The sequence below is a fragment of the Alosa pseudoharengus genome, unplaced genomic scaffold (assembly GCF_046254945.1).
Source record: "Alosa pseudoharengus isolate Yale_2024_CS ecotype anadromous, Long Island Sound unplaced genomic scaffold, YU_APseudo_1.1 YU_APseudo_1.1_scf_22, whole genome shotgun sequence".
Taxonomy (NCBI): Eukaryota; Metazoa; Chordata; class Actinopteri; order Clupeiformes; family Clupeidae; genus Alosa; species Alosa pseudoharengus.
This window is the reverse complement of record NW_027468680.1, coordinates 20,396,463-20,423,962: the sequence shown is the minus strand read 5'-3', so window position 1 is coordinate 20,423,962 and position 27,500 is coordinate 20,396,463. Positions and strand designations below refer to the sequence as shown.

Below are 27,500 nucleotides of genomic sequence, written 5' to 3'. Positions count from 1 at the left end.
ACCCATTCATCTCGGTGGAATACTTCAGAACCCTTCGTTTAACACATGACAAACCATATATCAGAATAAACAGCAGACCTTACCGAACAGAAAGGTGTAAAGCAGTCCCCTGTACAGTTAGCCGTTCCAGACTAATCCCGTTTTGAATTTGCAGTAAATTTCAACATACATGGATGTCTCCAAATTTGGGATTTAAGTTTTACACTGTGTTTAAATTGTTCCACATTATTTCATAACGGGCCAAATACAAAACAAATATTACAAATGTCACCTAGATATCGGTAAATCAGAGGACAGCTGACTATAAGAGTTTGTGAAAGTAGCCTTCATGATCGATCACAAAATGCTAAGCATGCATCTAGGCTATTTGAGTTTCTTAAAGCTGAGCTGTGCTTAAATTGTTCAATACATGATTTTATAACAGGCCAAATATAAAATAAATGTTAAATATAGCCTAGATATCTGTATATGAGGAAGGACGGGTTTAGAGTGAGGGTCCGTCTTGTCTGTAAAAACAGACACCCGTGACTCATATTTGTGCATTCATTCAATTAAGGTGATTGAGTTTTAGTTAAAGAAACAGTTCATGAAGCATCCTACAAATGCAGGCTCATTTAACACAGAAAAAGGGTAGCCTGTCATACACTATGCCTGTTATTTTAGTTGGCTTTACATTCTGCTATGTTGCACATAGTTGTTCAGGTACAATGTTTTATCATTTGTGAAGAAGTCAAATTTGCCCTATTTGTTGTGGGCATTGTCAAGATTCTCAGGGAGAGTGTAATCCGAACTGTTGTTTGAGACAATTAAAAAATAAAAAATAAACATGGCACTTTTTCCCTAAATTAAGTTGAAGTATTTTTCTTATTTTGCACAGACAATGTTAACATTTGGAAAGCCTTGTTGCATTCAAGAATGCATCCAGTGGGGCATCACAATAACATTAAGCATGTTGTGTTAATTCCATAACAGGAGATATGTGATGAGTTGGACAATATTTTTCGAAATTTGAGAGTTGGACAATATCGGCATATCGGATATCGGCAAAAAAGCCAATATCGGACATCCCTAACATCTACACACACAAACACACACATGCTGCAAACCTGTGCGATGTGGAGGGTGGGAAACCCCCTTGACCCCACCTGAGGATGAGGATTGATGGAGATCACCAGCAGATACACGATGTACACACAAATATACCCCCACCCCCAAACACACATGAATATACCCACACACAACCCCCCCCCCCCACACACACACACACACTCAATTGAAGCCAACCAAGCTTGCAAATGAAGTGACTGGACACACACACACACACACACACACACAGGAACAGCATGGCATTGCTGAACACACACAATCTAGCCAGAAGTTCTAATGGATTGCAAGGTAATGACATTAAGTTAGTGTTACTCATTAATGTGTTTTCATATAATTGTCACTATTTTTTTTTCTCTTATAGACAAGTTCTCAATAACATTCAATGCATGTTACATTCATGTACGTTTTATTCATGCAATACAGTACAGTGTGTGATCAAATAATTAAAGTCATAAACTGATTTGCTTGCTTCTGTGGCTAATTTCAATCATACTAATTACAATATAGTACAATATTTACACAGTGAATATTTACACAATTAATCCAACTTCTAATAGCAAAAGCTTTCGATCATACTAATTACAATATATTACATTATTACAATAATTACAATATTTACAGTGAATATTTAAACAGTTAACCCAACTTTACTATTATTACTCAGGGAACTGCTGGTTTGCAAGTTTGCGGAAAACAAACTGCTGCACTCTGTGAAACAAAGTTTTTCCATTGTTATGGTCATTTTCCATCGGGTTTACTGCTAAGCAAAGTTCCTGAAAATCTATATCATTTAATGGGCAAAATGATTCCTGTCTATGCACACTGGCTGGGGCTGAAGACTGTGTCATCTCTAATGCATTTGGGTTGTGTAGGTAGAGTAAATGCCGGTCCCGAGTGAAAAGTTGCAATGGGGTTCGGTTTCCCTCAGAGGATATTGAGTGATGGTTAAAAGCAGCCCTGAATTCCTCTAATGTGCGATTAATTCTGGGTATGTACACATAGTGAAGTGAAAAAATGTCTGTCTGATTGTCCACATCCAGTGCATTCACTGACTCAAGTTCATAGAAAATTGGTGCATAAACATGACTGCAGTTTCTATTCAAGTCTCTGTTAAAGCGCTCAATGCGCTGGTTGTGCACAGAGCTTCCCGTAAAGACCGAGTTTTCACCTCTGTTTTCCTGCATATCTTCCCAAACCAGAACATTCTCCCCACCCAGATCAGTTCTAACGTGCAGAGGTCTGCTGAAGTCACAGACGGCTGTTAGAAAGAGCTGTTTGACAGTTTCAGCCCGATTATTATTGGAGCATTTGAGGAACATTAGCATTCAACTGTAACCATCCATGGCAGCATGTACAACCAGTTTCCACCTAATTAGTTTGTGGTTACCGTCTATATGCCAGATGTAATTAGGACAGGGCACAGAATATACCCGTCTGGACACTGTTGCCGTTCTCCTGGACTCAATACCACTAGAATCGATCCTCCTCAGACTCTCTCTCAACCGCCTTCTTGGAATGATGATGTTGTTTGCACGCAGGTGAGAATTAACATATACTTCTCCTACGTGAGGATGTTTTTTTTTTTATTTCACTGAGTATTGAATCCAATTCATTATCACTTATAGGCACAAATTTACTTCTGCAAATGTTGAAGTCTCTCATGATCTTGTAGTGTTGGTCTTGACACCTGAAGTCATGCAGCCACTTCTGTCAAAGTGATGTTTAATGACAATAAATCTTGAATTTCCTCTCTGGTGATTCCTGTCTGTCCATGGTTGCCATCCTAGAAAAGTGACACAAGTGAAAGAATTGATTTAGAAGACTGCAAAAGTAACGGCAGACATACATAAATACATTGATAAATGTGGCGCTGTTATGCATAATTATCCCAGTTTGACCAAATTGCATGGGGAATACAAGGTTGTATGCTACGTAACATCAGACCATGGTTTTATTTACACATGTCCTCAGAGAAGCACTTTAATATTTTAAAATGATCCAATTTACGCCCGGAATTGAGCTAATTTTCACTTAGCTTAGCATACGAAGCTAGCTAGCTAGCATTTAGTGGTAAATCCCCCCTCCAATACACTAAGTTAGCTTAGCTTAAGTGCTTGTCCTGTATTTCTGTTGATATCAGGCAGTTCATCAACCATAAAACACTCCAAAATGAACATAAGCTCTTTTTCCATCATATATGTATTTATAATACCCTTTCCACGGGTAAAGAGACAGGAATCAGAACTTACCAATGAAGAAATTGAGGAGTTTGCGGCAAATTAAAATGAATGTTAACATTGCAAACCCTCTGTCACTTTGCTTATTGGCTAACTAGGATAACGTTAGCATTCATGGGTTTCATCAGGTCCCTTTCCACAGGTGTATTAATCAAGCACCATGCAGTCTGCATTCATAATCATGGTGCTTAATGTTATACACCTGTGGAAAGGGACCTGGTGAAACCCATGAATAGATGCACATACTCACACAGATGGTAATGTCAACGGCTAACGAGGATAGCGTATCCATAGAAAGATCGGCTCTTCGCCCTCTCGCTATTACTTGTTCCTACCTGTTGATTAACGTTAACATGAAGGGAAGGGGAAATCAGAACTTACCAATGAGTGAATTGAGGAGTTCACTGCCGGTGTTGTGGACTGAAGAGCCGCCCTCACCCCTGCTGCGACAGCTCGCTTGATGGCTCCTGCTATATCCTCTGATACAATCGCCATTTTATCCGCTGGTTCGCTACAGGCAGAGACGGTTGATAAAGCTAGTTCTAGAATCTTTGCTACAGGCTTCATGTTTTTCCTTGGGGAGGAGAACATCGTGTAGTCATAGGCTACTGGAGGCGGGGTTAATGATCGATTTCGACATTTAAGTCCAACATTTATATTTATATTTATATTTAAATATAAATGTCAGACTATATATATATATATATATATATATATATATATATATATATATATATATATATATATATATATATATTTAAATATAAATGTCAGTGTGTGTATGTGTATATATATATATATATATATATATATATATATATATATATATATATATATATATATATATAGCCTATATATATATATATATATTTATATGTGTGCTAACATTTACATTTAAATTTGATATTTATATTTAGCATTTATATTTAACATTTATATTTATATTTAACATTTATATTTAATATTTCACTTCATATTTTTCCCTTGTACAAAATCTTATCCTAGAAAAATATATTGTAATTTTTACACCAATCTGTCTGTAAATGTGTGAAAAAGAGATAATTTAAAATTGTGGCACTCTTTTTTTACATGTTTTGATGCTAAATGTGCTGAAACTGTGCTGGATAAAACAATATGCCTTAATTTACAAACGGCACCCCATACTGTTCATTTGATTTTCAAGGTTGAAACAGTGATCAAAAAAACGGATTTGAAGACCTTTACCTAAAACAGTACTTCCCAGAGAAAAATAAAACACAAATATTGAAGCATTTTGTGGAAAAAATAATCAAATATACAATGAGGGTTTGAATTTCAATATTGTAATTTCAATTAGTCATTATTCAGGTTAAAAATGAAAACCCAGGCACACGAGGCCACCACACACTCAACAAGCTACTGCATGCTGACAGCATTTTTTTGCCACTGCCCGAATGGATAATTGCTAGCCTATGTTCATCAAAGGGAGCAAGATGGTGATGTTGAAGGACAGTGATCTGCACATAGAAAAAAATCGCCAGAACATTCCAAGCTTCTCATTTTGATCGATATGTAGGCCTAATTTATGTCCAGGTGTGCCAGGGAGTGGGATTAAGGTTGCGTGCACCCTTCGAAGAAAGAGGGGAAATGTCACTGAAAAGACAATAGACATCATGCATTTATTTGCCTATGTTTTGTAGGTATAGGCTTAGTTTAACAGTTTAATCTGCAAAAAAAAAAAATCTAACGTCGGTGCGTTTGACTGTATCGGACTCCCATAATGCCATATGTGCATGTTGGAATGTGATATATCGGTTTTAGTAGGCCTATTGTATTGTGTAATTGTGTTCTATAATGATGTTTTGACCTGTCTGTGTTCCCCGCTCCTGACCCAATAAATGTACTGATTTGAACCTTGTTGCCTCAGTTGTTACAATATGAATATAAATAAGTTGTATGTCACTTTGAACAGAAGCATCTGCGAAATACCATTATCATAACCATAACCAAATACGTCCTTGGTCAGCTGGCTACTAGCCTATGCTTCCTTAGGCCTTAATACGTGCATCCCCCCACACCCCCGCCCCAATGCAATTAGCTCATTCTAGATTCTTCCTCCATTACTATTCTCCCTTACCAACATAATACAGGCAACGATAGGCTAGTCGCGCATACAGAACAACAGAGGAGCCCAAATGCATATTGTCGTGCCTCATGCTAGGCCAGTGAATTGTTGTCAGATTTTCCCCAGCTCTGCGTTCTACTAACCTGGCCCTAGCCAGATGAATGTCGTTCCGCTTAGCTCCGCCTAGCTTCACTCGGAGCGAAATTCATCTGGCTAGGGCCAGGTTAGCGTTCTACGGCTTCCACTCCCCTTGCTCCTAGTTGATACAATGTAGCTGACATTTCTGCGTAAGTTAGCTTGTTTACAAACATGTCTCTAATTAAAACGTCATAGGTTTCAATGTAGGATAGCCTAGCGGGGATAGGCCAAATGAAAAATTAAGGAAAGTGCCGATTTCACATTCATGTTGTGCGGATTTTGGATTTCGGTCGTGGGGATACAAAGTTTAATATCCAAAACAAAAACACGAGGGAATTTCCTATTTTGTTTTTTAAAAATACAGATATAAGGTCGTTTTTCGATTTTCAATTTTCGAAGGTACACGGACCCGACTCCATCCTCTGGTTGGGAATGTCGATAGTTCTGCAGATCTGCTGCAAATATAAATGAATATGCCCTGTGAACTTGGTCGTGCAGTCACGATAAAAAACATTAGTTCATGCTATAGGCTAAATTAAAAATATTACATAAACATCTACCGACAAAGCCGAAAAACTGTTTTCAGATGATGCATTGGTTAGTAGGCAATACATATATTAACTAGTTGTACCGCAGAACGGTACAAAATACCGCCGCCCATTCCAGCTTCTCTGCAAAAATATATCACACATGTCAATTTGTCTCCATCCCCTACTCTTGCAACTTTTGTGTATGTAAATTACGGTGTATGTGTGTGTTTGCATCTGTGTATAGTACTCTATGTGTGTGTGTGTTTTCGCTTGTGAGTGTGTGTGGGGGGGTAATGGTGTGTGTGTGTGTGTGTGTGTGTGTGTGTGTGTGTGCGTGTGTGTAGGCTACCTGCTCACGTGTGTGTGTTTTTATGTGTGTGTGGGTGTGTTTATGTGTGTGTGGGTGTGTTTGTGTATGCGTGTGTGTACGTTTTTGTGTTTATGTGTGTGTGCGTGGTGTGTGTGCTTATGCGTGCATTTGTGTATGTGTGTGTGAGTGTGCATACCTGTTTGTGTATGTGTGTCTGTGCTTGTGTGTGTGTGTGTGTGTGTATACGTTTGTGTGTCTCTGCTTGCCTGCGTGTGTGTGTTTTATGTGTTTGTTCGCTTGTGAGTGGGGGTAATGGGGTGTGTGTGTGTGTCTGTGTACGTCTACTGTACGTGTTTATGTGTGTGTACATGCGTGTGCTTGTGTGCATGCCTGTGTGTGTGTGCATGTGAGTCTGTGTGTGTGTGACATATGCTTGCGTGCGTAAGTATGCCTACATGTCTACTGTGTGTGTGTGTGTATGTGTCTGCATGTGTGTGCATGCGTAGTGTACAGTCACTAAATGTACACATATTTCAATTTATTGTATGGTCCCCCATGAACGGAATTCCACGAAAACTTGGCATACATTCAGAGGGTATTTGATTAACTTTTTTTATATTCTAGTTTTGCATTTCCTGATGGAAATACCAGTGCATGCAAGGCAGTGGCAGCGGGTAACCAAATGTTTGGGTGAAGCAGGACCCTATATTCCCAAGGATCTAAAAAATAAATACAATAATAATAATTATTATTGCATCAATCAAAAAGGTTGAAAGCGCCTAAGAGGAGGGTTGTTTTAATGGCCTTGGGACTTGTTGAGCACTGACAAATGATTTAAGAATATACATTAACAGTCTTCAGTGTTCAACAAGTCCCAAGGCCATTAAAACAACCCCCTTAGGCTCTTTCAACCTTTTTAATTAATGCAATAATAATAATTATTATTTTCTCTTATTTTATTATTTTATTATATTTATTATCATTATTATTATTATTTATTCCTTTCATGTCCTTTATGATTTTTGTCTGTTAACCATTGTATTCTTTTAACTATTTGTCCCCTGGTATGTTATGTATGATAAAATTTTTGATGTTGATGTTATATCGCTATATATAGTATAAGTATAAGTATATATACTCTTTTGATCCAGTGAGGGAAATTTGGTCACTGCATTTATCCCAATCCATAAATTAGTGAAACACACACAGTGAACAAACAGTGAGGTGAAGCAAACACTAACCCGGAGCAGTGAGCTGCCTGGTACGGCGGCGCTCGGGGAGCAGTGAGGGGTTAGGTGCCTTGCTCAAGGGCACTTCAGCCGTGGATGTGGGCGTGGGAGAGCAGTGCTCAACCACTTCCCCCGCCCACATTTTTCCTACTGGGTCGGGGATCGAACCGGCAACCCTTCGGTTACAAGCCTGAAGCCCTAACCAGTAGACCACGGCTGCCCCTGTACTGTACCTCTTGATGAGTTTGATTTTTTAAAAAAACATTGCGTATAAGTAACACGTTTAAGAAGGCTTGACACAACATCTCGAGCATTGAGAACATTGTTTGTGTAGGCCTAAACAAGCATGTAAACAAAGCTTTGATAATTTCAATACATTTTAATACATCAAAACATGATAAAGTAAGGGCTGTCCGTCTACGCCATAAACAATTCAGCAGTTGAACAATTCATCACAAACAATTCCAGATTGTCCAATTTCATCTTTATTTCTATTTCATGATTGGTTAAGTTAACATCTTGAGATAATATCATGACATCTCATACAGTGCAGTTAACCACAGCAGCTATCACTGATCCAGCTGCTGATGCACCTGAAAAAAGGAAACAACAAGTATTAAAAACATATCCTGATGTTGCCCTGTGTGTAGACTATATCTCTATATCTTGTTACTGTACTTGTGAGTGAATAAATGGAGCATGCTTTGGGCTTCTTCCTGCCAAGGCCATTAGAGGGCGATATGTGGAACAGTACTCTATGGTAGGCCCACATAATCTGACAGGGCGTTTACATTTTCCAACTTTTGTTACACTTACAGAATTTTCAAGCCCCTGAGACAGAGTGGACTCATAGGTTAGCAGCCTGGAAAAATCCAAACTCATTCACAAAGTAAATAGAGCCTGGTGACTTATGATTGGGATTTGTTTCCAACACTTGCATCAAAACGTGCACTAACTAACTTTGAAATCAACAGGAGAGCACACAAAGAATTACACAGAGAGCTGGGTAATTATCCAAGACTGCCAATGCCAACATGTAATAGTAGCATAAGCGTCATGAATGTAACAGTTCTAAAATCGTGATAGCCTTGTTGTTAATCTGATTATTACTTTCATGTCTGAAGCCTGTAGCATTTGGTCCAGTGATCTTTGAAGTTGCTGTGGTCTTAAGTTTAATTGGGTGTGATTGCATCACAAAATTCATAATCCATAACTCGCAATCAGAATTGTTAAAAATTGCGGTCATGTCTTGCTTTTCAGCCGCGGTAAGAAAAAATACATACCGTCCCAGCCCTATCTATGCTACAGCTGCCTATGCTCATATTATTTGAGCATTTTGACCAATGCATATGGTGTGTGTTTTCCAAGTGTAGTATGGGCATAGATACTCAATAACCAACTCTTCACTTAGGAGTGCTGGTCGTCAAAGAGTGCTACTTCACTTTTTCTGCCAAGTAGGTGCACTTCGGCTCAAGGAAAAAGTCACTTAAAGAAATGGCTAAACTCAACTTCAGTGGTGACTGCGGTTAATGTCTTGCCAAAGATTCCAAAGGCACACTGCTTGATACAATTTAAAAAGCCTTTAATATACTGGGCTAACGCGTTGCAACTACTGTCTTCTTCAGAGCCTAAACACTGACTAATTCCCAAGTCCCTATAACAAAGAGAAGGTGCAGGCAATTAAGTAGGACTAAGTGGCAGGTGCATAGACTCCACCTATCAGTCAATTACTGGTGCACCATATCACACATAAAAACATCATACATACATCAAGTTAAAGACAATTATACTACTTATGAGGACTACAATAATTATTTCATACGGGCTACAGAAAACGGTTCACCTTGAAATATTCAGTTAAGCTTAGAAGAGAATGGACAAATAAGCATTACATATAGGACAAACTATGTCTCCGTCTTGTGGCCATTTTGTACACATTTCTTATTCTACCCAAATATTTTTAAAAAACAGTTAACAATGTAAACATTGAGTTACCTATATTAAGTGCTCTGAAGAAGACATACAATCTTACAGTTACAATTAGCAAATATTAGAATGTCTTTATAGAAAGGGGGTATAGTCCAAGTCTTCATTAAGTCCTGGGTTTATGAGGGCTTTTAGTGTATAGATCCAGTAGGTCTCCCTCTGTAATAATTTTTTACGTTTGTCCCCTCCCCTTTTGGATAGCTCAATTGTTTCTATTCCCATTGCCCTTAGTGACTCTGGGTTGCATCCATGGTGTTGCTTGTAATGCTTCGCCATTGGGTAATCCTCATTTCCTGTACGAATAGCATATTTGTGCTCTGCTACCCTTTGTTGTAATTTTCTTTTTGTCCTTCCGATGTAGAAATGTCCACATGGGCAATAAAGGTAGTACACCACATAAGTGGTATTGCAGTTAATGTATCCTTTGATATACTGGGTTTTCTGAGCATGCACATCTGTAAATTTCTTAGTTTGCTGCATAGTCGTGCAGTGGTTACATCTCCCACATTTAAAGAACCCTTGCGGTCTACTACCTTATGTGGTGTACTACCTTTATTGCCCATGTGGACATTTCTACATCGGAAGGACAAAAAGAAAATTACAACAAAGGGTAGCAGAGCACAAATATGCTATTCGTACAGGAAATGAGGATTACCCAATGGCGAAGCATTACAAGTAGGCCTGTCGCGATATTCAATAAATCAATTAATCGCATGATAATTAAAATTAGCTCGATAATTTTTCTGGCCGCGATAAATGCCATTTGCATGCATGTTTGTTTTCCTCGTCTCTCTCTCTCCCTCTCTCTCTCGGGTCCTTAGAGTAACGATGTCACCCTCATGTCAGTCACTTGTCAGTCGCATGGTGTGTGGGGAGGCGGGACTACTGGCGTAGCCTACCACAGAGTGCAGCTAAAGAGCCGCATGAGAAGTATACCGGTAGGCATTAGGCAGAGAGAAAGCTAGTTGCGAGTTCGAGTAGGCTACGCCTAATAAAGACAACAAAGATGGAATTGGTATCTAAGCCAAACGCGACAGCTGCAGTGTGGGAGTATTTCGGATTTAAACCGAATGCCCGTGGTGAACCACTGAACGTGTTCCGAGTCGGTGTGTCGCATTTGTTGGAAAACAGTCGCAATTAAAATAAAAGCGGCAACACAACAAACATGCATATGCATCTAAAACACAATCATCCGCTGCAGTTTTCCCAGTTGGGGAAAAAAACAAGTGGGCCGTCTTCCTCTTCCCGAGGAAAATTGTCAGAACGACAATATTATCGCTTATCGCAATAATTTCTGAGACAATTTATCGTCCAGCAAAATTTGTTATCGTGACAGGCCTAATTACAAGCAACACCATGGATGCAACCCAGAGTCACTAAGGGCAATGGGAATAGAAACAATTGAGCTATCCAAAAGGGGAGGGGACAAACTTAAAAAATTATTACAGAGGGAGACCTACTGGATCTATACACTAAAAGCCCTCATAAACCCAGGACTTAATGAAGACTTGGACTATACCCCCTTTCTATAAAGACATTCTAATATTTGCTAATTGTAACTGTAAGATTGTATGTCTTCTTCAGAGCACTTAATATAGGTAACTCAATGTTTACATTGTTAACTGTTTTTTAAAAATATTTGGGTAGAATAAGAAATGTGTACAAAATGGCCACAAGACGGAGACATAGTTTGTCCTATATGTAATGCTTATTTGTCCATTCTCTTCTAAGCTTAACTGAATATTTCAAGGTGAACCGTTTTCTGTAGCCCGTATGAAATAATTATTGTAGTCCTCATAAGTAGTATAATTGTCTTTAACTTGATGTATGTATGATGTTTTTATGTGTGACATGGTGCACCAGTAATTGACTGATAGGTGGAGTCTATGCACCTGCCACTTAGTCCTACTTAATTGCCTGCACCTTCTCTTTGTTATAGGGACTTGGGAATTAGTCAGTGTTTAGGCTCTAAAGAAGACAGTAGTCGCAACGCGTTAGCCCAGTATATTAAAGGCTTTTTAAATTGTATCAAGCAGTGTGCCTTTGGAATCTTTGGCAAGACATTAACCGCAGTCACCACTGAAGTTGAGTTTAGCCATTTCTTTAAGTGTAGTATGGGCATATTGTTTTTAATACACTTGTGTAGGTGAAAAACAAAAACGGAATAATGTGGATGAGGCTTTAGTAAATATGATTCTAGCAGACACATTTACTAATTCAGTCACATGCATTCATTCCCTTATTCTGCACATCAATATAATGCTTGTATGATATGATTGTAATATGGTGAGGCTCAAGTGCTCACAAAAACCTCAGTTATGGTTCTATCCTAACCTGCGGTCGCTGAGGCTACAGTGCTGCAGACTGTGGAGCCACCCAAGGCTCCACCAACTGCAGCCCCTACCGCTCCCACGACTGCAGTTGCTGCAGAGGACATCCCAGCAGCACCTTAAAAGCCAAGAATACAGAGTTGTATTTTCAACCTACACAAAACAGGTAGATTGGTCTAACATTGCAGAAATGCTTACCTAAGCCTATTTTCTTGGATTAGTAAACGTTGAAAGTAAAATGCCAGCATCTGGTCAAAATAGGCCTGAACTTTTAACATTTAGGACCAAAGATAGTTACAAGTAGATAGTTTTTCAACAGTTATGCCAACCAGGACTGTGTTTCCCAAAAGCACCATTGAGCAACCAAAGTGAACAGTGCAGTGGAGAAGTGCAGTGTTCAAAATGAAAGTATCTCTTCTCAAGTTTTGAGAAACGCACTCCTGTTTTGGTCTAATTTTATAAAAAGGTTCACATTAGGCTACTCACCAATAGACTGCCCTACTGCCACCAGACTCCCGGCTACCACTCCTCCTCCATTAGCCACAGCAGCTGCACTCATCAGTTGGGCGGCTATAGATCCCGCTGCTATCCCGCCAGCAGTGAAGCCCACACTAGCCAATATAGCAGGTGCTGCAGCGACTGCCAAGACTACAAAGAAACAACACCAGTATCCATTGTTACTGTAAACATAACCAGCTAGCTACAAAGAAAGAAGCACATCCATACTGTAAAACTAACCTCTTGATTTTTATTATTAACTCTTTTCTCCTCAAATGTTTGGTCTTTTTTTTTATCTTATTTTGTGTCTATTATGTCTAACCTCATCAACTGTGAAGCACTTAAAATAACTTGACTTGACCAACCAGTTATGCCACACAACTGTGGACATGTAGGCCTAAGTGGCCAAAGCCTATTATGACGTATTATATTAGCCTATTATTAATGCTGGTTCATTGTTGGTTTATCAAAAGGTAGTAGGCCTAGCCTATAGGTCCAGTCAATACTGTTATGGCACAAATTACCTGCCCCTCCTGCTGCTGCAACCGCTGTACCTGCATTAAAGAAATTATACAGGGAATAGATTATAGGAAACAAAATACGTGTGTTTGTGTGTGTGTGTGTGTGTGTGTGTGAGACGGGTGAAAACAGAACAATCAGATAATGGTCACTACCAAACTTTTCTCTGATGATATTATAGTACTTTTTTACGGGGATCACACTTGTTTTTAAAGCGTGTTTATATATTCTTATAGACAATAGTTTTTATTACATTAACCAAAAACAGTGTGTAGTGGTATTTTGTGGCCTTAGTCTATTAGTGATCATTTGCATTAAAACAAGTAGCTGGAATAGCGTTGAACAGAAAATTACCATAAATCTGAATTGGCATTTTTATAATAGCCTATGCGTATTTTTTTTGTAACTAACATAAACATGCCCAGAATTTACACTGCAAATAACCTTACACCTGAAAGGAATAAAATATCCATTCACTAATCATAAAATGTTGCCAAAACACAAGATGGACAGTCCGGACCCTTACTTCTAATTTATCCAAATATGCAAATTGTGTCATTAACTATGTGTGACACAAAAATGTCCCATGCAGAAATGGATTCTACGATCTGACTCAGTAAGAAAGGTTTGGTAGTTGTAGGTTTTGCCCTGTGTGTGTGCGTGTGTGTACAGTGTGTGTATGTGTGCAGTGTGTGTGTGTGTGTGTGTGAAATAGGATCAAAAAATAATCAGTAGGCTAGCCTATCCCAGACTAGCCTATAGTTTGAATTTAACAAGTTTGCAGCCGGTTAAAATAATTATATTGTTAGCCTCGTTAACTTGAGCATATTTCTAAATTTGTTGGAACAATCTCAGTTTTGACGTTGTGTGATAGACTTGTTGTGTGATAGGCAGCACAGTAGCCTAGATTAAATTTAAGTAAATTTACTTACATGGATCCATAACTGGTCTGATATGCGATTATGTCCGTCACTCGGGTAGCCTGTGTACACACTTGACAAAAGCACAGCTCTGTTGTCTCAGCCGATCTTTTCACCAGATATTTAATAGGGACTCCTGGTTTCACTTTAGAGGAAAAGAAACTGAGAATTTACTTGGATTGAGAATAGCAGGGGCGTAGCCAGCAATTATAATTAAAGTGTGCCTGCGACCTGGAAATCCAGAGTTCTCGTGAGAGCACATTTCCAGTCTACCAGTGAGATTTTAATTGGCTCCAGTGAAAGTGAGGGAAGCAGGGACACGACAGGTGGGACGCAAATGACCTGGAAATGTAAACATACTCTTACTGTACCAGTGCTCTCATTAACGTGATCGCGTAATGACAATCACAAACCGCACGTTGAAATATTCTACTCGCAAGAATAATTCACTTTCATATAGGGAGGGAAAGTAATCTCATCGCCATCTAGTGGTTGCGTTCCTAGAGTTTAGCGGAGGGGATGGGATTTTTTTTTAGAAAAAATATATCTCGGTGCACATTGGGATCTTAATTTAATGCCTTCCATATAGGCACTGGGGTCACCTCTATTGCTTCAAGTGGTCATACCTTATTTTTAGGATCAGTTGAATTGTTTTGAGTTTTTGTCGTAACAAACTACAGTTGCATGTGACCTTAATCTCTGATCAATACGGCAATTTGCTTAACTGGCTTACATATTTTTGTAATAACGGAAGGTGATGTAAACCGCGTGGTGATAACCTTTATGTCTGGATAACTGGTGTTGTGCTTCTACTCACATGAAGAGCTGGCAGTAAGTGTTAAGTGGCAATGTTAACCAGGCTAATAAACAAACCATGCTACCGTGAGTAACGTCGAAGGGTAAAGTCACGTGGCTTTTTTGTAGTTCGTTTATGAAACAAAAGGAGCAATTTCGATTTTTTTAAATAAGGCAAAATAGGCTCTGACATTTTCACAGTTAGAAGATTATTACTGTATAGACACTGAAAAATATTTTTGGTGGATAAGATCGCTGATTTGGCTTCACAGTATTTTTTTTAAAATAGGTCTATGGGACTTAACATTGGAGCTGCTCTTCGATAGGAACGCAACCACTTGGGGCGCTGGTTTTCACTTTCCCTCCCTATTAGCCTACACCTTGATTCATTTTCAAACTTAAATTAAGGTCTAAGTAGATTTTAAAAAAGCCGCTAAGGCAGAAAAGCAGCCTACAAACTTAAAATGCAGTGCTTATTTTAGAGATGGGTATTGATGAGCAAAGACCGTGGTGTTATGTAGTCAGCTATTAATGTTTGGGAAAATATCCTTTGGGGGGTGTGGCTAATCAGGGGTTTAAGGATTATCAGTCCCATTCACCTGCAGGTGTCGCTCTTCACTAAGTAATGCAATATGTGACGTGTCTGTAAATGCCGATAGATGGCTTTCTAGGCACTATAATGCAGTCTCAGTCGGACCCCTTTTTGAGCATAACATCTTTATAAGTATTGCAGTCTAAAAATATCATAATTTCTTGATCTGTTGCAACAATTATCTCATCTAGCATGATCAAATACAAATTAATCATATTAGTTTGATGGTGCATATTGTAATCTTCAGGCATAGGCCCTTTGAATGCCAATAATCAGAAGTATTGATCGTTTTACAGTATCCTCTGAGTCCAGTGACCCTCAAAATAGATGTCTGTGTGCATGATTTTGTAGACTATGTGACTATTTGTAGGCTATCTCTATACATGGGCGGACTCTGAAATCAAGACCCCTTGTGCACTCCTGGCCCCCTGACCGAGAGTGTCCTCCATACTCACACTTTGCAAATTGCTAAATAGCTGAAACACAAAACACATACAGTACATATGGAGGCTTTATGATGGATTGATTCGCAGAAATGGAATATAGCAGGCTAATCATCTTCACCTTTCTTAAAGTATAATCCTGTAAATAAGATCCACAAATCATCATCATTCATTACTTTAGAATGAGTATCTACAGTACATAGGAAGACACAGACGAGGATATAGGCCTAACCACAAACACAACTTAATTCTCACAGACTGCTTGGGTCATATTGTAACCTGAATTGACTCTGATATGTCTGGAATCTTGGCGTTGTGTTTCTAGAGTGGCTTGCATGTGGTTGGGTATGTTGCTGCTCGGATCATAAATGGCCACAGCAACAAAATAATGACCAAAGAATTTGCTGGTACTTGTTGCCCTCATGAAGGGTTTGTGTTTTAATATTGCTGATTGCATCATAAACGGCCACAGGGACTTCTGGAGGTGTTGTGGGCCTAGTTCAATGAAACACCCATTAAGGAAGGAGTCTGATTGATAAGCCCAGTGATATTCTCTTGAAGCCTATTCTGTTGGTGATGTTTTTGCCCACAAAGATTGATTTGAGTGATGTTGTTTTTGACAGTAAATAGACTTGGTTGTTGATTGGCCGCTGTGTGAAATCCCCTACCTAGAGCACTAGGAATTAAACATCTCTCTAGTGTATATTTGAAATTATGTTCATTAACGTGACTTTCATAGACAAAAAGTATTTAAAATCTGAAGACCCCTGTGTGCTGATGGAGGCCCTCAGAAACCTTTATCACCTGAATTAGAAACTGAATTCCTTCTTTCAACTACCTAAGACATGCCTGGCCACACCAACCTAGTTCTCTTTTTTGGGAGATACTAGTCTAGAACACCATAATTCACTATTTCCATCCGACCCCAAAAAGGTCAGGCCAATCAGCGGCAAGAGAAGATTGCTCTATAGTTTCAAAATCGAAAGTGGCTGTGATAAACAGTAGGAGCAGCGTCTTCAAACATCAAAATTTGCAGTCAGAAGAATGTGTTACAATTTTATTTACAGCAAAGGTAGGCCCACATACATTGTTTCTTGACTGCCGATGCTGTTAATCTTTGCCCACTTTGTTTCTGAACCTCCCATTGAACAGTACATCAAGTACTCTCTGTTCACATGGACCCACACCATCCTGAATACTCTCTGTTCAGATGGACCCACAACATCCTGCATACTCTCTGTTCAGATGGGGAGAGTCCAAATACCAACTAAAGCACCAGAGAACATCACATATTTTAATGAATTTATTTATTTATACCTGTTGATTACTAATTATTCTTTTATAGCTGTTATATTTATGTATGTAGACCTGAGCCTTATAGCTCTCCACTTTATCGAACTTGTGTTAACTATTGTTTTTATATTGTGTTTTGCTGTTTTTACATTGTTCTTTCTATCTTTGTGACTGTGAGACCTGTACGAGAATTCCAATGCACAATAAAGATGAACTAGTCAGACTAGAACTAGAAATAGTGAATGCTCAGACTCTTTCACTTCGATGGGGACCCATGTAGACCTTTTTGTATTGCTAGGGGCCCTTAATGGGTCAACTCTGGAGTGGACAGTGGGGTTTACATGCAGGCCCTTAGGCCCAATGCGACCTCTGGCCCCCTGAGCCTGTGTCTAGTAGACCCGTGCATTAATCTGGGCCTGTCTCTAAAACCAATACATATGCAGTGCAAAGATAACATTTCGGTGACACATATTTCATAGTTTTTCTTTCTTCATTTCAGTGTTTCAAGATAATTGATAGTGGCATGTTAAAGGTGCTTAGACCTGCCAAAATGTATGACAGAGCAATCTGACACATGTTTGTGCTTCCTAGCCTTGCCACAGCTTCCTTTACTCTAGGAGGCTGTTTTATGCCCCACCATGCCTACATTTTGAGAAAGGAAATAACGGAAATAATATGACGATATATCACAACCCCTGAAGCAGATTTGAGGTGGTGTAGAATAAAATGAAGGCTGGTTTGGATGCTTGTGTAATTTGCACAGCTGGGTGGACAGTCATTCCTCTTGGCCTCGGCAGGCTGCTATGGCCTCTACTGCACACAGGACAGCTATGGAGAGGGCAGAAAAGAGTACTGGCGGCTTTAGAGTACTGGCGGTACCCAAAGAAGTCGTGGTACCCCAAAGAGTAAAATGCAGAGGTGGCGGTACTGTGTACCGGTCCAATTCAAGCACTGAGGTGGACAGTCATTCCTTTTGGCCTTGTCCCAGAACTAATGGCCTCTACTGCACACAGGTCAGCTATTGCAAACCATGGACAAGGGGACAAAATAATCAAAATTTGGCCCCCATCTACAGACATTACAGCACCACAAAGAGGGGTGTCACATATATGACAGTCTGAGCTTAATTAATTAAATGTCAGACTGGTCTTGCATATTGTGTGGGAAAAAATGTTTTTTTTTTCTTCTCATACTTATGGACAGACACTAAAAATGTGTCAATATTCATATTTGCCTAGTTAATCAGCTCCGATTTGTATGACTTCCACACTAATTACTCATGAAATATGAAATTAACATAAAGGGCCTGAGTTCGGTGGCAATAATAGGTAGCAGGAAACTACGTCAAGGGGAACTCTGAAATGGACGAGACCTTTTTCCGGTGAAGTGAAATTAAACAAACCAATCACATGCAACCAGCGTTAAATCGTCTTCGGTCTGACTCGGCCCACTTTGTGTGTCTGTCTTGGCTCTGGACCCACTGTGAATGCACTGTCGGCAAAGTATGTTGTCAAATTCGCACCGGAGGTCTTTGTATGTCAATGCAAGCAGATTTTCCATCTTGTTGTTCAATAATGTTATGTTAATAAGCAACGTGGCACTCATCAGACACCCCTTAATTTCTTGTGCTGTCTACAATGTGAGGACTGGAAATAGTTTCATACACTTCACATTTCTTCCATACTCACCTTTAGGCAAGTCATCACTTCAGCTGGTCCTTCTCACTTCAACTGATGGATGTCCATCACGGCACAACTTGATTCAGACATTGTACTCTTTACTGCCTGATCCATTGTTATCTATATGACTTCATTACTATAATGTATATTTAAACATGGTAAATGGTACCATGTACATCATGTTGGTACACTACATGGCATATATAGCTTACAAAACGATCCTAACAGTTTTTCTCATGAGGGTACTTGTGATCTATCTACTGATGTTGACGGGGAGCACAGGAGCTATTGTTTTAATGTTTGTCTTCTTGTAGTTATGCAACATGTCTGCAGCCATTTTGGTAATCACACACACACACACACACACACACACACACACACACACACACACAAAGCCTTCACAAGAACCTTGGTGGATTTAGTCAAGCAAACTCCTGGTAAGTAACCTAACCGAACCTATCCAGCACATCGCAAAACTCCAGAAGAAAAATAAAACACTACTAAAGCAAAGGGAAAATTGAGGGGATCCAACATTTATTTGCCCTTATTTAAATGTTACAATTAAACCATAAGCATATTTCAACGTTAGCAAAATAAAAGAAAATAAAACCAGAACGTTATGTACAGAGACAAAAAGAAAAAAATAATCAAGGCTCACGTTTTGTACACCCCTACGTCATAAACGTTATAACATGTGAACATGGCTGACACCAAGTGGAGTCTTAAAAACACAGAGAGATCAAGCCAACTCCCCTCCCTGGAGTCCTTCAATACATGACTAAATACTGGAAATATTCTCAGTGGAAAATGTAGGAATGTAGAACTTTAAAAATGAATTAAGATACTTGACTTCATGCGGAGCGAGGTTGGGGGGGATGGGAGGGTCTTTGTCATGCCCCACCTGTTGGCAGGGTTAAGATCCCTGGAGGCCATAAAAAAAAAGAAAGGAAAAGAAAAAATGAGAGTTACAGGGCTACCACGCTGTCTCTACAGATGCCTTTTTCCGATGCCAGGGCTACCACACTGTCTCTATAGATGCCTTTTCCGTACGTCTGGGGAAAATCTGTCAATACTCCTGGTGCGTTCCGTTAAAAAGTGTTGTCCCGCGTGGTTCCCTCTGAGTCACGTGTGAGGGGTCGGAGGTCAAAAGGTGATCCGCGTGGCTATTGGCCCTCTCCTCTTCCGCCAGACGGCCCTCAGCGTGGCACAAGTCTCTTATATATATTTATATATTTCAATCTTGGAGGAAGAAATTGTAAAAACTAAAACAAACAGTAAACAAACAAAAAATCAAAAAAAAAAAAAAAATCAAAAACAAACAAATGGAAAAAAAAAGAAAACAAAAAAACAAAAGCAAACAGAAAACAGTCCGGTCAGTGAGCCACTGTCGCCCATCACTCCGCCTTCTGCTCAGGTTCAGAGGCGTCGGTGGCGGGCGTCGTCTCCTCGGCGGTGGCTGCAGCGGGCTCCTCGCTAGGTGGGGCCTCCTCGCTGGGGGCGGCGGGCTCTTCAGGCTTGGCCTCGGCGGCCTCTGCCTCGGGGGCAGCCTCTGTGGCTTCGGCGGCCGGAGCAGCGGCCTCGGCTTCGCCGCTGGGCTCGGCGGCGTGGCCGTTCTCCTCTGGCTTGGCCTCTTCGGTCGTGGGTGAAGCGGCCTCCTCGCTGCCCTTCTTACCCTTCTTCAGGGAGATGCCCTTGAACTTGAAGGAGTTCTTCAGGGAGAACTTCTTCTTCTTCTTGCCATCCTTGGCGGCCTCGCCATCTGCTTTGGCTTCAGTCTCCCCTTCGGCAGGTGCGGGTGCTGGCTCGATCGAGTCGCCGGCCGCAGCCTCAGTCTCCTTGGTGACCTCAGCAGTGCCATTACCATCAGCAGCTACTGTTTCGCCGTCTGGCTTGGCAGAGACATCACCGTTGGTCTTGACATGGCCGTTCTCCTGTGAACAGTGGCAAAGTTGGAGTTGGTCAATGAAACATTCCATCAAAATCACTGCTAAAACAGGCAGTTCCAAAATCAGACCACTTTGATATAGTGGAAGACAATGGACCTTAAAAATGAAAACCAAAACATGGTAAAATGTGATTTCTATCTGCTTGGATAATGAGCATCACAGAAAACGGTGTTCCAAAGTCAAATGTCATCAGGTTGGGGTGTAGACTGCATAAATTAAGCACACTAGATTTAATTGAGATCCTTTACACGCGTAGATACGAAATACCAGACGATTCAAGAGGCCGCCGTGTGCAACATCTGTATTTTTAATCGGATTTGCAAACAGATGTGAGTTCATGCAATAAAAGGTTTATCGTGTGTCGCCATCCTCCACGAGGGGGAGCTCGTGTTCCATGCAACATTTAACAGCTGCGGCGTGGTGAACCAGTGAGGAACAAAGAAATATTCAAAGCCACCGAGCCAGCCAGGTTACCGTTAGGAATCCAAAGGGGAAAAATATGGGACAATGTTTTTAAAATGCTCAAAAACTAAAAATACTCATAATTGCGTGATTTCTTCCATCTTTCCATTTAAAATTAAACAAAAACGTGTCGACCAAACCCTTCACATAGATGTTGTTTATACAGATAACACGTATAACTTAGATATAACGTATACAACATCAACGGCGTAACATAGACAATGTCCATCACATTGGGTCATTTTTTTCCCCCTCTTCATCTCGATCTTTTGGTATCGAGGAGCCGCTCGTCCAGGAGACATTTGCCCAGCCCGCCACTCATACGTCTACACACAGGCTACCAAACATTTAACGTTACCACATCACCCTGTATTCAGTCATGCAACCACTATCATTTGGATGGTGATGTGAGCATTGAATTCGCCTTAATGCTTAGCTGATGGACAATATCTGCGCTAAGCACATCTAACCACGCTTCCCGGCGGTCGCATGAGGTCCACACGGCGTTGCAGCAGTCGCGGTCTCTGCTCTGGCTTTGTTTGCAACTCAGCAGAATGCGCCTCGCGCCGACCTCATTAGCATCTCGTCGCTTTTGTTCTGGCAGCCTCAGCGCCAACACCGAAATACCCAATTTCACCCACGGAATTTAAATAGATTGCGCTACAACTTCACTTTCTTCATCACAAAACAAACACTGCAACAATAAAATATTCGTTTGCATGTTTAAAAAACTAAACAAAACGAGTTCATCGGCAATGGGATTCGACCCAAAGCATATTGCCTGAGGTTGGGTGGAATGGGTTACACCAAGGCTATCAATAGCACAATGGTATAACAGTTAACGTTAGGTTAGGTTGGTTGCAAAAGCGGTCTAAGGATTTTTCGATTTCAGTAATTTCTTAATAAATACCAAGGCAGTGTCTTTGTGATGGTGTGTGAAAAACATATCAAAGACACACCCAAAGAAAAGGATCATTCGATTAACATTAATTCCCTCAGTCCATATTAAGTGATTGATGTTGCACTCGGACTAGCAGGCAAGCTACATTAAGTTAGTCTCACCTCAACACCAAAAACAGCCAGCTAATCAACAGCACATCTAATTTTGCCAGTATGGTTCTCGTGCGGAGGTTGGAGAAAGCTATGACCCGCTAGGAGAGGGCGTGTGATGCCGGTTAGAAAGCATGTCTGTGAGTATGCCTACCTGGCCATTCGTTTTGGCAGCTGCCGAATCACCCGCTGCTTTACCATCCACAGCTACTCCACCCTTGGACAACTGAGCTCCCATTTTCTTTGAGTTCTTTTGTTGAAATAAAAACTAAATTAACAAAAATCCAGCAGACGAAATGTATTAAAATTCCCCAACCCGGTGGCGATGGATTAAGTTTTGCAGGTTAAAATCCGCCGATATTCAATCCTGCGTCGGTTTTAAGTGTTAAACGATTAAAAAGTTAGTCCAAGTGTGCCCTGTGCCTTCACCGTAACGGAACAGACTGAAACCCTCTCAGCTACAAGTGTGAGTATTTCTACTGAGCCTCAAAAATCGCACATGACTCCACCTATGGGCGTGGTTGTGTGACGTGTCCAATTTGCAACAGGGAGTATGGTCGGAGCCCTCTCCGTCCTCATCCGCCGCGTTCACCACATTACATGGAATGCTGCATTGATTTGGACAGATTGTATTCTTTCACACAAAAAGTCATGTATATAAAGATATAATTTATAAGTCAGACTTCTTTTACCTTCCAGTGTCATCCGTAGGCTACACCCGCGCACCCTTGAACAATTGCAGAGTTGGCTTTGTTTTCGGTTTGATTAGCATAGGTCAGGTCTCAATCAACGTGTTGGGTGATTGATTGCTGTCTGTGGTGTTGCTCGTCATAGCTTCATAAAAGTTTTTAGTCTTCACAACATAATTGTTGTTACCCTGATTGAGCAGTTTTGTGACAGCTATATTACACGTTCATAAGTTAATTGACATAGGCCTATGGAATATGGGCTAGCCAATCTCATTATAGCCATGCCACACAGGTTAAACATAAAAATAAAAGCATCAGTTTTATCATAAGCAGTTTAAATGCTCAGTGAAGTCACAGTGTAGGTGACTCAAGTCACAGATATTGTTGTCAGCAGAGGCTGGTGAAGACTAAACAATCCCTGAAATGGAGTTTTGAGTAGGCCTAGGCCTAGAGGAGCTTTCTAGGAATGAACTATTGTGAGATGATAATGTAGAAAACAAACAGAAGACAAACTCATTTAAAAAAAATACATTCTTGTGTCATGGATGGGAAAACACAGGCCTATGTATCAACTGGATATCACATTCATGGCACTCTCTCCACTCTCTTAAAACAGATATAAGTACAGGCTAGGTACTCTGCAGCAAATAGATGTCTGTCTGAGGTTGTGTCATTTCTGGTTCTCTTCTGTGTCTTCCTCTCCTGAACATTCTGTCAGAATTTTGTCTTCCCTCTCTCTTTCTCTGCTCTTTTCCTCTCTTCTCCCCCTCCTCCTCTTCTCCTTCCTCTCTGGTTTGCTGCTTCCCAAATGACTTAGCCCACAGTCCGAGGCTGTGGTATGTGTGCTATGTTCTCTCCTACCCAGAGTGCTTTTTTCCCTCGGAGGGAAACGACTCCTCCAGATTGCGACTCACCCCTGGGTGTGTGTGTGTGTGTGTGTGTGTGTGTGTGTGTGTTAAGGAAATTAACGAAAAGAGGGCAACTACATAAGGTTACAGGAGAAAGTCAGAGATGTAAAAAAGCACTATAAAAAGCTTACAACATCCTTTTGTTTTATAGATGTGTACCTCCAGTACTAACGGTCTGAAGGGATGACTTAGCCCTTGACAGATCTTCCAGCCTTCATCAGCAGACTGTAGTTATACACTTCTTCAGCAATTCAACAAGTACGGCAGAGTCTATGTCAGACAGCTTGCAGTGTTTCCGAGTGGAAGTGTTGACATGTGTTGTAGGAATGTTCTCAGAAGGAGTAGAAGTGTTCTCTTCGCATCTTTGTAAACACGTCCTTGTTGTCCAGCTCACTTGGTGTGGCCTCACGTTCATCTCTTCCGAGGATGTCCCTCAGCTCACAATCTGAGGTCAAACCATTACTTCAGCCCTGGTTAGCAGACTCTCAGAAGGGGCCTGAGCGATTCAGGCGTCACTCACTTTGTCACAAACAAGTGCCGGCAACAGCCTCAACCACCAAAACAGCCACCAATTAGCCGGAGAGGGTCTGTGGAATTCTGTCACCGAATGCTAGGAATTCCATAGATCTCTGAGGAACCGCAGAATCTCTGCAGTGCACCCTCCCTTCAGACCCCTCAGTGGATAGGATTGAATGAGCTGAGATAAAAGGCTGACTGAACATGTAAGCGGGACGGGCTGGATGACCTCAGCCATGGCGGCTCAGTAAAAGCTTGAGTTTTTCAGCAATGGGGTGGTTTGATATGCAGTGGCCGGTCGTTTCAACCGAGATGCCACAGAACTACTCCTTTTCTTTTCGCGGAAAATAAAGAGGTGAAAAAGTCTCTGTGTGGCTTCCACCCTTAATTATGTGTAAGTGGCACAGACTCATGCGTTCGCACACTCTTTTTCCAACTCACACAGATCTGCTCACCCATGTTCTAGGATCAGCAGATCAGTTGGAGGATATGGCTGGTCTCCCTCTCTCTCAGAGGGGATTTCAGTGAATGCGTTTTGGTTTATTGTCTGGATTTGGAGTGAAATCAAATAGCCTTTTCTGTCCAGACAGGCTTTGATGGTGTCTGTCAGTGTGATGAGTAGTCTTGCCAGGCTTGGGGACTGACACTTGATTGACAGATTTGTGGCAGGCAGGAAGGGAAAAGGCAATCAGACGCTGAGGCAAAAGGCTTTTAGATGTCCAGTTTTATAGATCGGATCTGCACGTCTACTTGTGGTTTGTATGGACTAGATGGAGAGGACCGGTGGACGTGCTGACAGGCAAAAACATCACAGTTGTTGTCACAGTTAGTAGTTTTGTCATTGTTTTTTTTCCTACCGGGGTGGGGGATCAAAATGGAATGCAGGGGGTTTGTGAGCAAACTGGGCTTGCATTAAAGACAGATGCTTTTTATCGGTATTTCAATGGAGCATCATGAGACTGCCTGAGGACATTTGGAATGGTTAATCAGTCATTATGAGTCTCTTTCCCTGTCCATCATCCTCTCTTTCTCTCTCTCTCTCCCTCTCTCTCTCTATTGATGTATCATTTATCTCTCCATCTCCACCTCATTCTCCTTCTCAGTCCATATGTCTTTCTGCATGGCTGTCTATCTTCCCATCTCACACTTATTCCACCCCCCTTTGCCTCCATTGATCACTGTGCCCCTGCCCGTCTCTCTTTCTCCCAGAGACGGCCTCAGTCCTTCAATATGCAGCCCGTCGTGTTGCCGTCACTGCGAGGCGCTTCATGCTGCTGGTTACCATGGAGACAGAAGCATCTCCCCTGCAGTCCATATATAGGGAGAGAGGGGAAAGAATGAGAGAGGAATGGAGATTTTTTCAGCCGAATCATGTGTGTGTGCTTATTTGTGCCTTTGTGTGTGTACATGCTTGTGTATGTGCGTGTGTATATCTCAGATCTGGTTTTATCAAGAGACTGAGGAAAATGAAAGGGGAATTAGTAATGCTAAAGATGGTGGATTTGTAACTGTTAGTCCTGCCCTGTATTACAGTATAAAGAACAGCATAACTGACATTTCGCCTAACCTAAACATGGTGCGTGCTCCGAGAAATCCAAAATCTTGTTTAGCCTAATTTGAGCGGTAGGGGGGAAATGTTTAATGTGACGCAATTTTAATGTGTGTTTGATCATCCTGTGTGGAGTTATGGATCTCTCTCCCCCAATCATTTAGATAGGAGCCTGATCTTGTTTGCCTAAAATAGCTGGTGTTACCAAGATGGCTGCCGAGTGGCGAGACGTGCATAAAGCCTCTGGTTTCACCCCTCAGTTCATCATTCATTTCCCTCTGTATTGCCGTCTCACTTTCCCTGCAAGTGCGGGGGCCAAATTTAGTCGTCCCTGGAGGCTGTGCACCAGGCAGATTTATGATTTATGATTTAAACAGCACATGGTACCAGAGCTGCCGTCCAGACTGACCTGATGGATCTCCACCCTGGTGCAGTAGAGGCAGTCAGCTTTGTGTTCGATGCTAGCCACTGGACACTGGGAGCAGAACTCAAACAGCCATTCTGACTGCAGTGGTCATGTCTTTATACTGTGTGTGTGTGTGTGTGTGTGTATGTGTGTGTGTGTGTGTGTGTGTGTGAGAGAGATTGTGATAATGAGAGACAGAGCTAGAGGGGAAGTAAAGGGTGGCCATAGATAGACTAAAAGAGCTAAAAAGGCAAGGAGTGAGTGCAGGGGGTGGATGGAGGAGAGAGAGAGGGAGGTAGATGGAGGAGAGAGAGAGGGAGGTGGATGGAGGAGAGAGGGGGGGTGGATAGAGGAGAGAGAGAGGGAGGTGGATGGAGGAGAGAGGGGGGGCTGGATGGAGGAGAGAGAGAGGGAGGTGTGTGGGTGTGAGTGAGAGAGGGGGAGAATGTGAAAGAGTGGGGTGAGAGGTAGGTGGTGGTTTTGTGAGTGGGTATGAGTGGGTCAGATGTGCCCCAGTGGCAGAGTGGAGCTGCTGTTAATGGGTCAGTGTGCCGAGAGCACACGGGGTCTACTACAGCACTGTCCGCCACCAACGCCTATCCTCTCTACCTTTCTCTCTCTCTCTCTCTCTCTCTCACACACACACACACACACACACACACACACTTACACACTTACACATGCCCCCCCATACAAACACATATGAACATCCACACATGTACAGTAAGCTGCCATTAGTGTGTCTCACACATAACACATGTGTCATCAGGGGCATCTCTCTCTCCCTTCACCCGTCCCCTTCCCTCTGTAACTCCACAGAAGAAGAGCTGGTTATTTGTCCTCAGGGAAAGATGACAGGATGACACAAACCAATGAGCATTGAGAAGCAATAGTGTTGGCTGCTGTATGTAGGTGTGTGATAGACAGAGAGATAAAAAAGAGTTGTCTGGGTGGGCTATATAATTGATCTGGCTCCTCACTTTCATTGTATGTTCCCATTATTAGAATGTTTACCCAATGGAATTGCATTTTAATTAGAGACAATTGTTCACTTGCATTTACCGCAAGGAGAGAGAAAATACCCCAAATTAAGATCTTGTTGTGATAGATGTCTTGCTGAAATGTTTAACTCTGTGTTTTGTGTGGTTGTGCTTCACAAAGCACATACAAACACACACTCTCACGCACAGCAAACTAAGCAAAGGGGTCATCCGGTTCATTCTGTGCTGCAGTATGTTACAGAGAGTGAGACTATCTATCTTAA

The 27,500-nt window shown here is 41.2% G+C and overlaps 2 protein-coding genes across 3 annotated transcripts; both read right to left on the bottom strand.

Moving 5' to 3' along the window:
* Window positions 1–8,122: 8,122 nt before the first annotated feature.
* On the bottom strand, window positions 8,123–14,087 carry LOC143139341 (interferon alpha-inducible protein 27, mitochondrial-like). Of its 2 annotated transcripts, XM_076299944.1 has the most exons (5): window positions 13,921–14,079; window positions 12,994–13,023; window positions 12,458–12,619; window positions 11,976–12,089; window positions 8,123–8,248 (listed from the first exon to the last, which is right to left on the bottom strand). In XM_076299944.1, the coding sequence occupies exons 1-5, from the start codon at window positions 13,928–13,930 to the stop codon at window positions 8,196–8,198; spliced, it is 369 nt and encodes a 122-aa protein (XP_076156059.1). In that variant the 5' UTR covers window positions 13,931–14,079; the 3' UTR covers window positions 8,123–8,195. The 2 variants fall into 2 exon arrangements, with proteins under 2 accessions (XP_076156059.1, XP_076156060.1); XM_076299945.1 differs by lacking the exon at window positions 12,994–13,023 and having other exon boundaries at window positions 13,921–14,087.
* Window positions 14,088–19,222: 5,135 nt separating this feature from the next.
* LOC143138867 (MARCKS-related protein 1-A-like) lies at window positions 19,223–22,597 on the bottom strand. The gene is made up of 2 exons (XM_076299299.1): window positions 22,323–22,597; window positions 19,223–20,641 (listed from the first exon to the last, which is right to left on the bottom strand). Exons 1-2 carry the CDS (start codon window positions 22,404–22,406, stop codon window positions 20,105–20,107), a joined length of 621 nt encoding a protein of 206 aa, XP_076155414.1. The 5' UTR covers window positions 22,407–22,597; the 3' UTR covers window positions 19,223–20,104.
* Window positions 22,598–27,500: the final 4,903 nt, after the last annotated feature.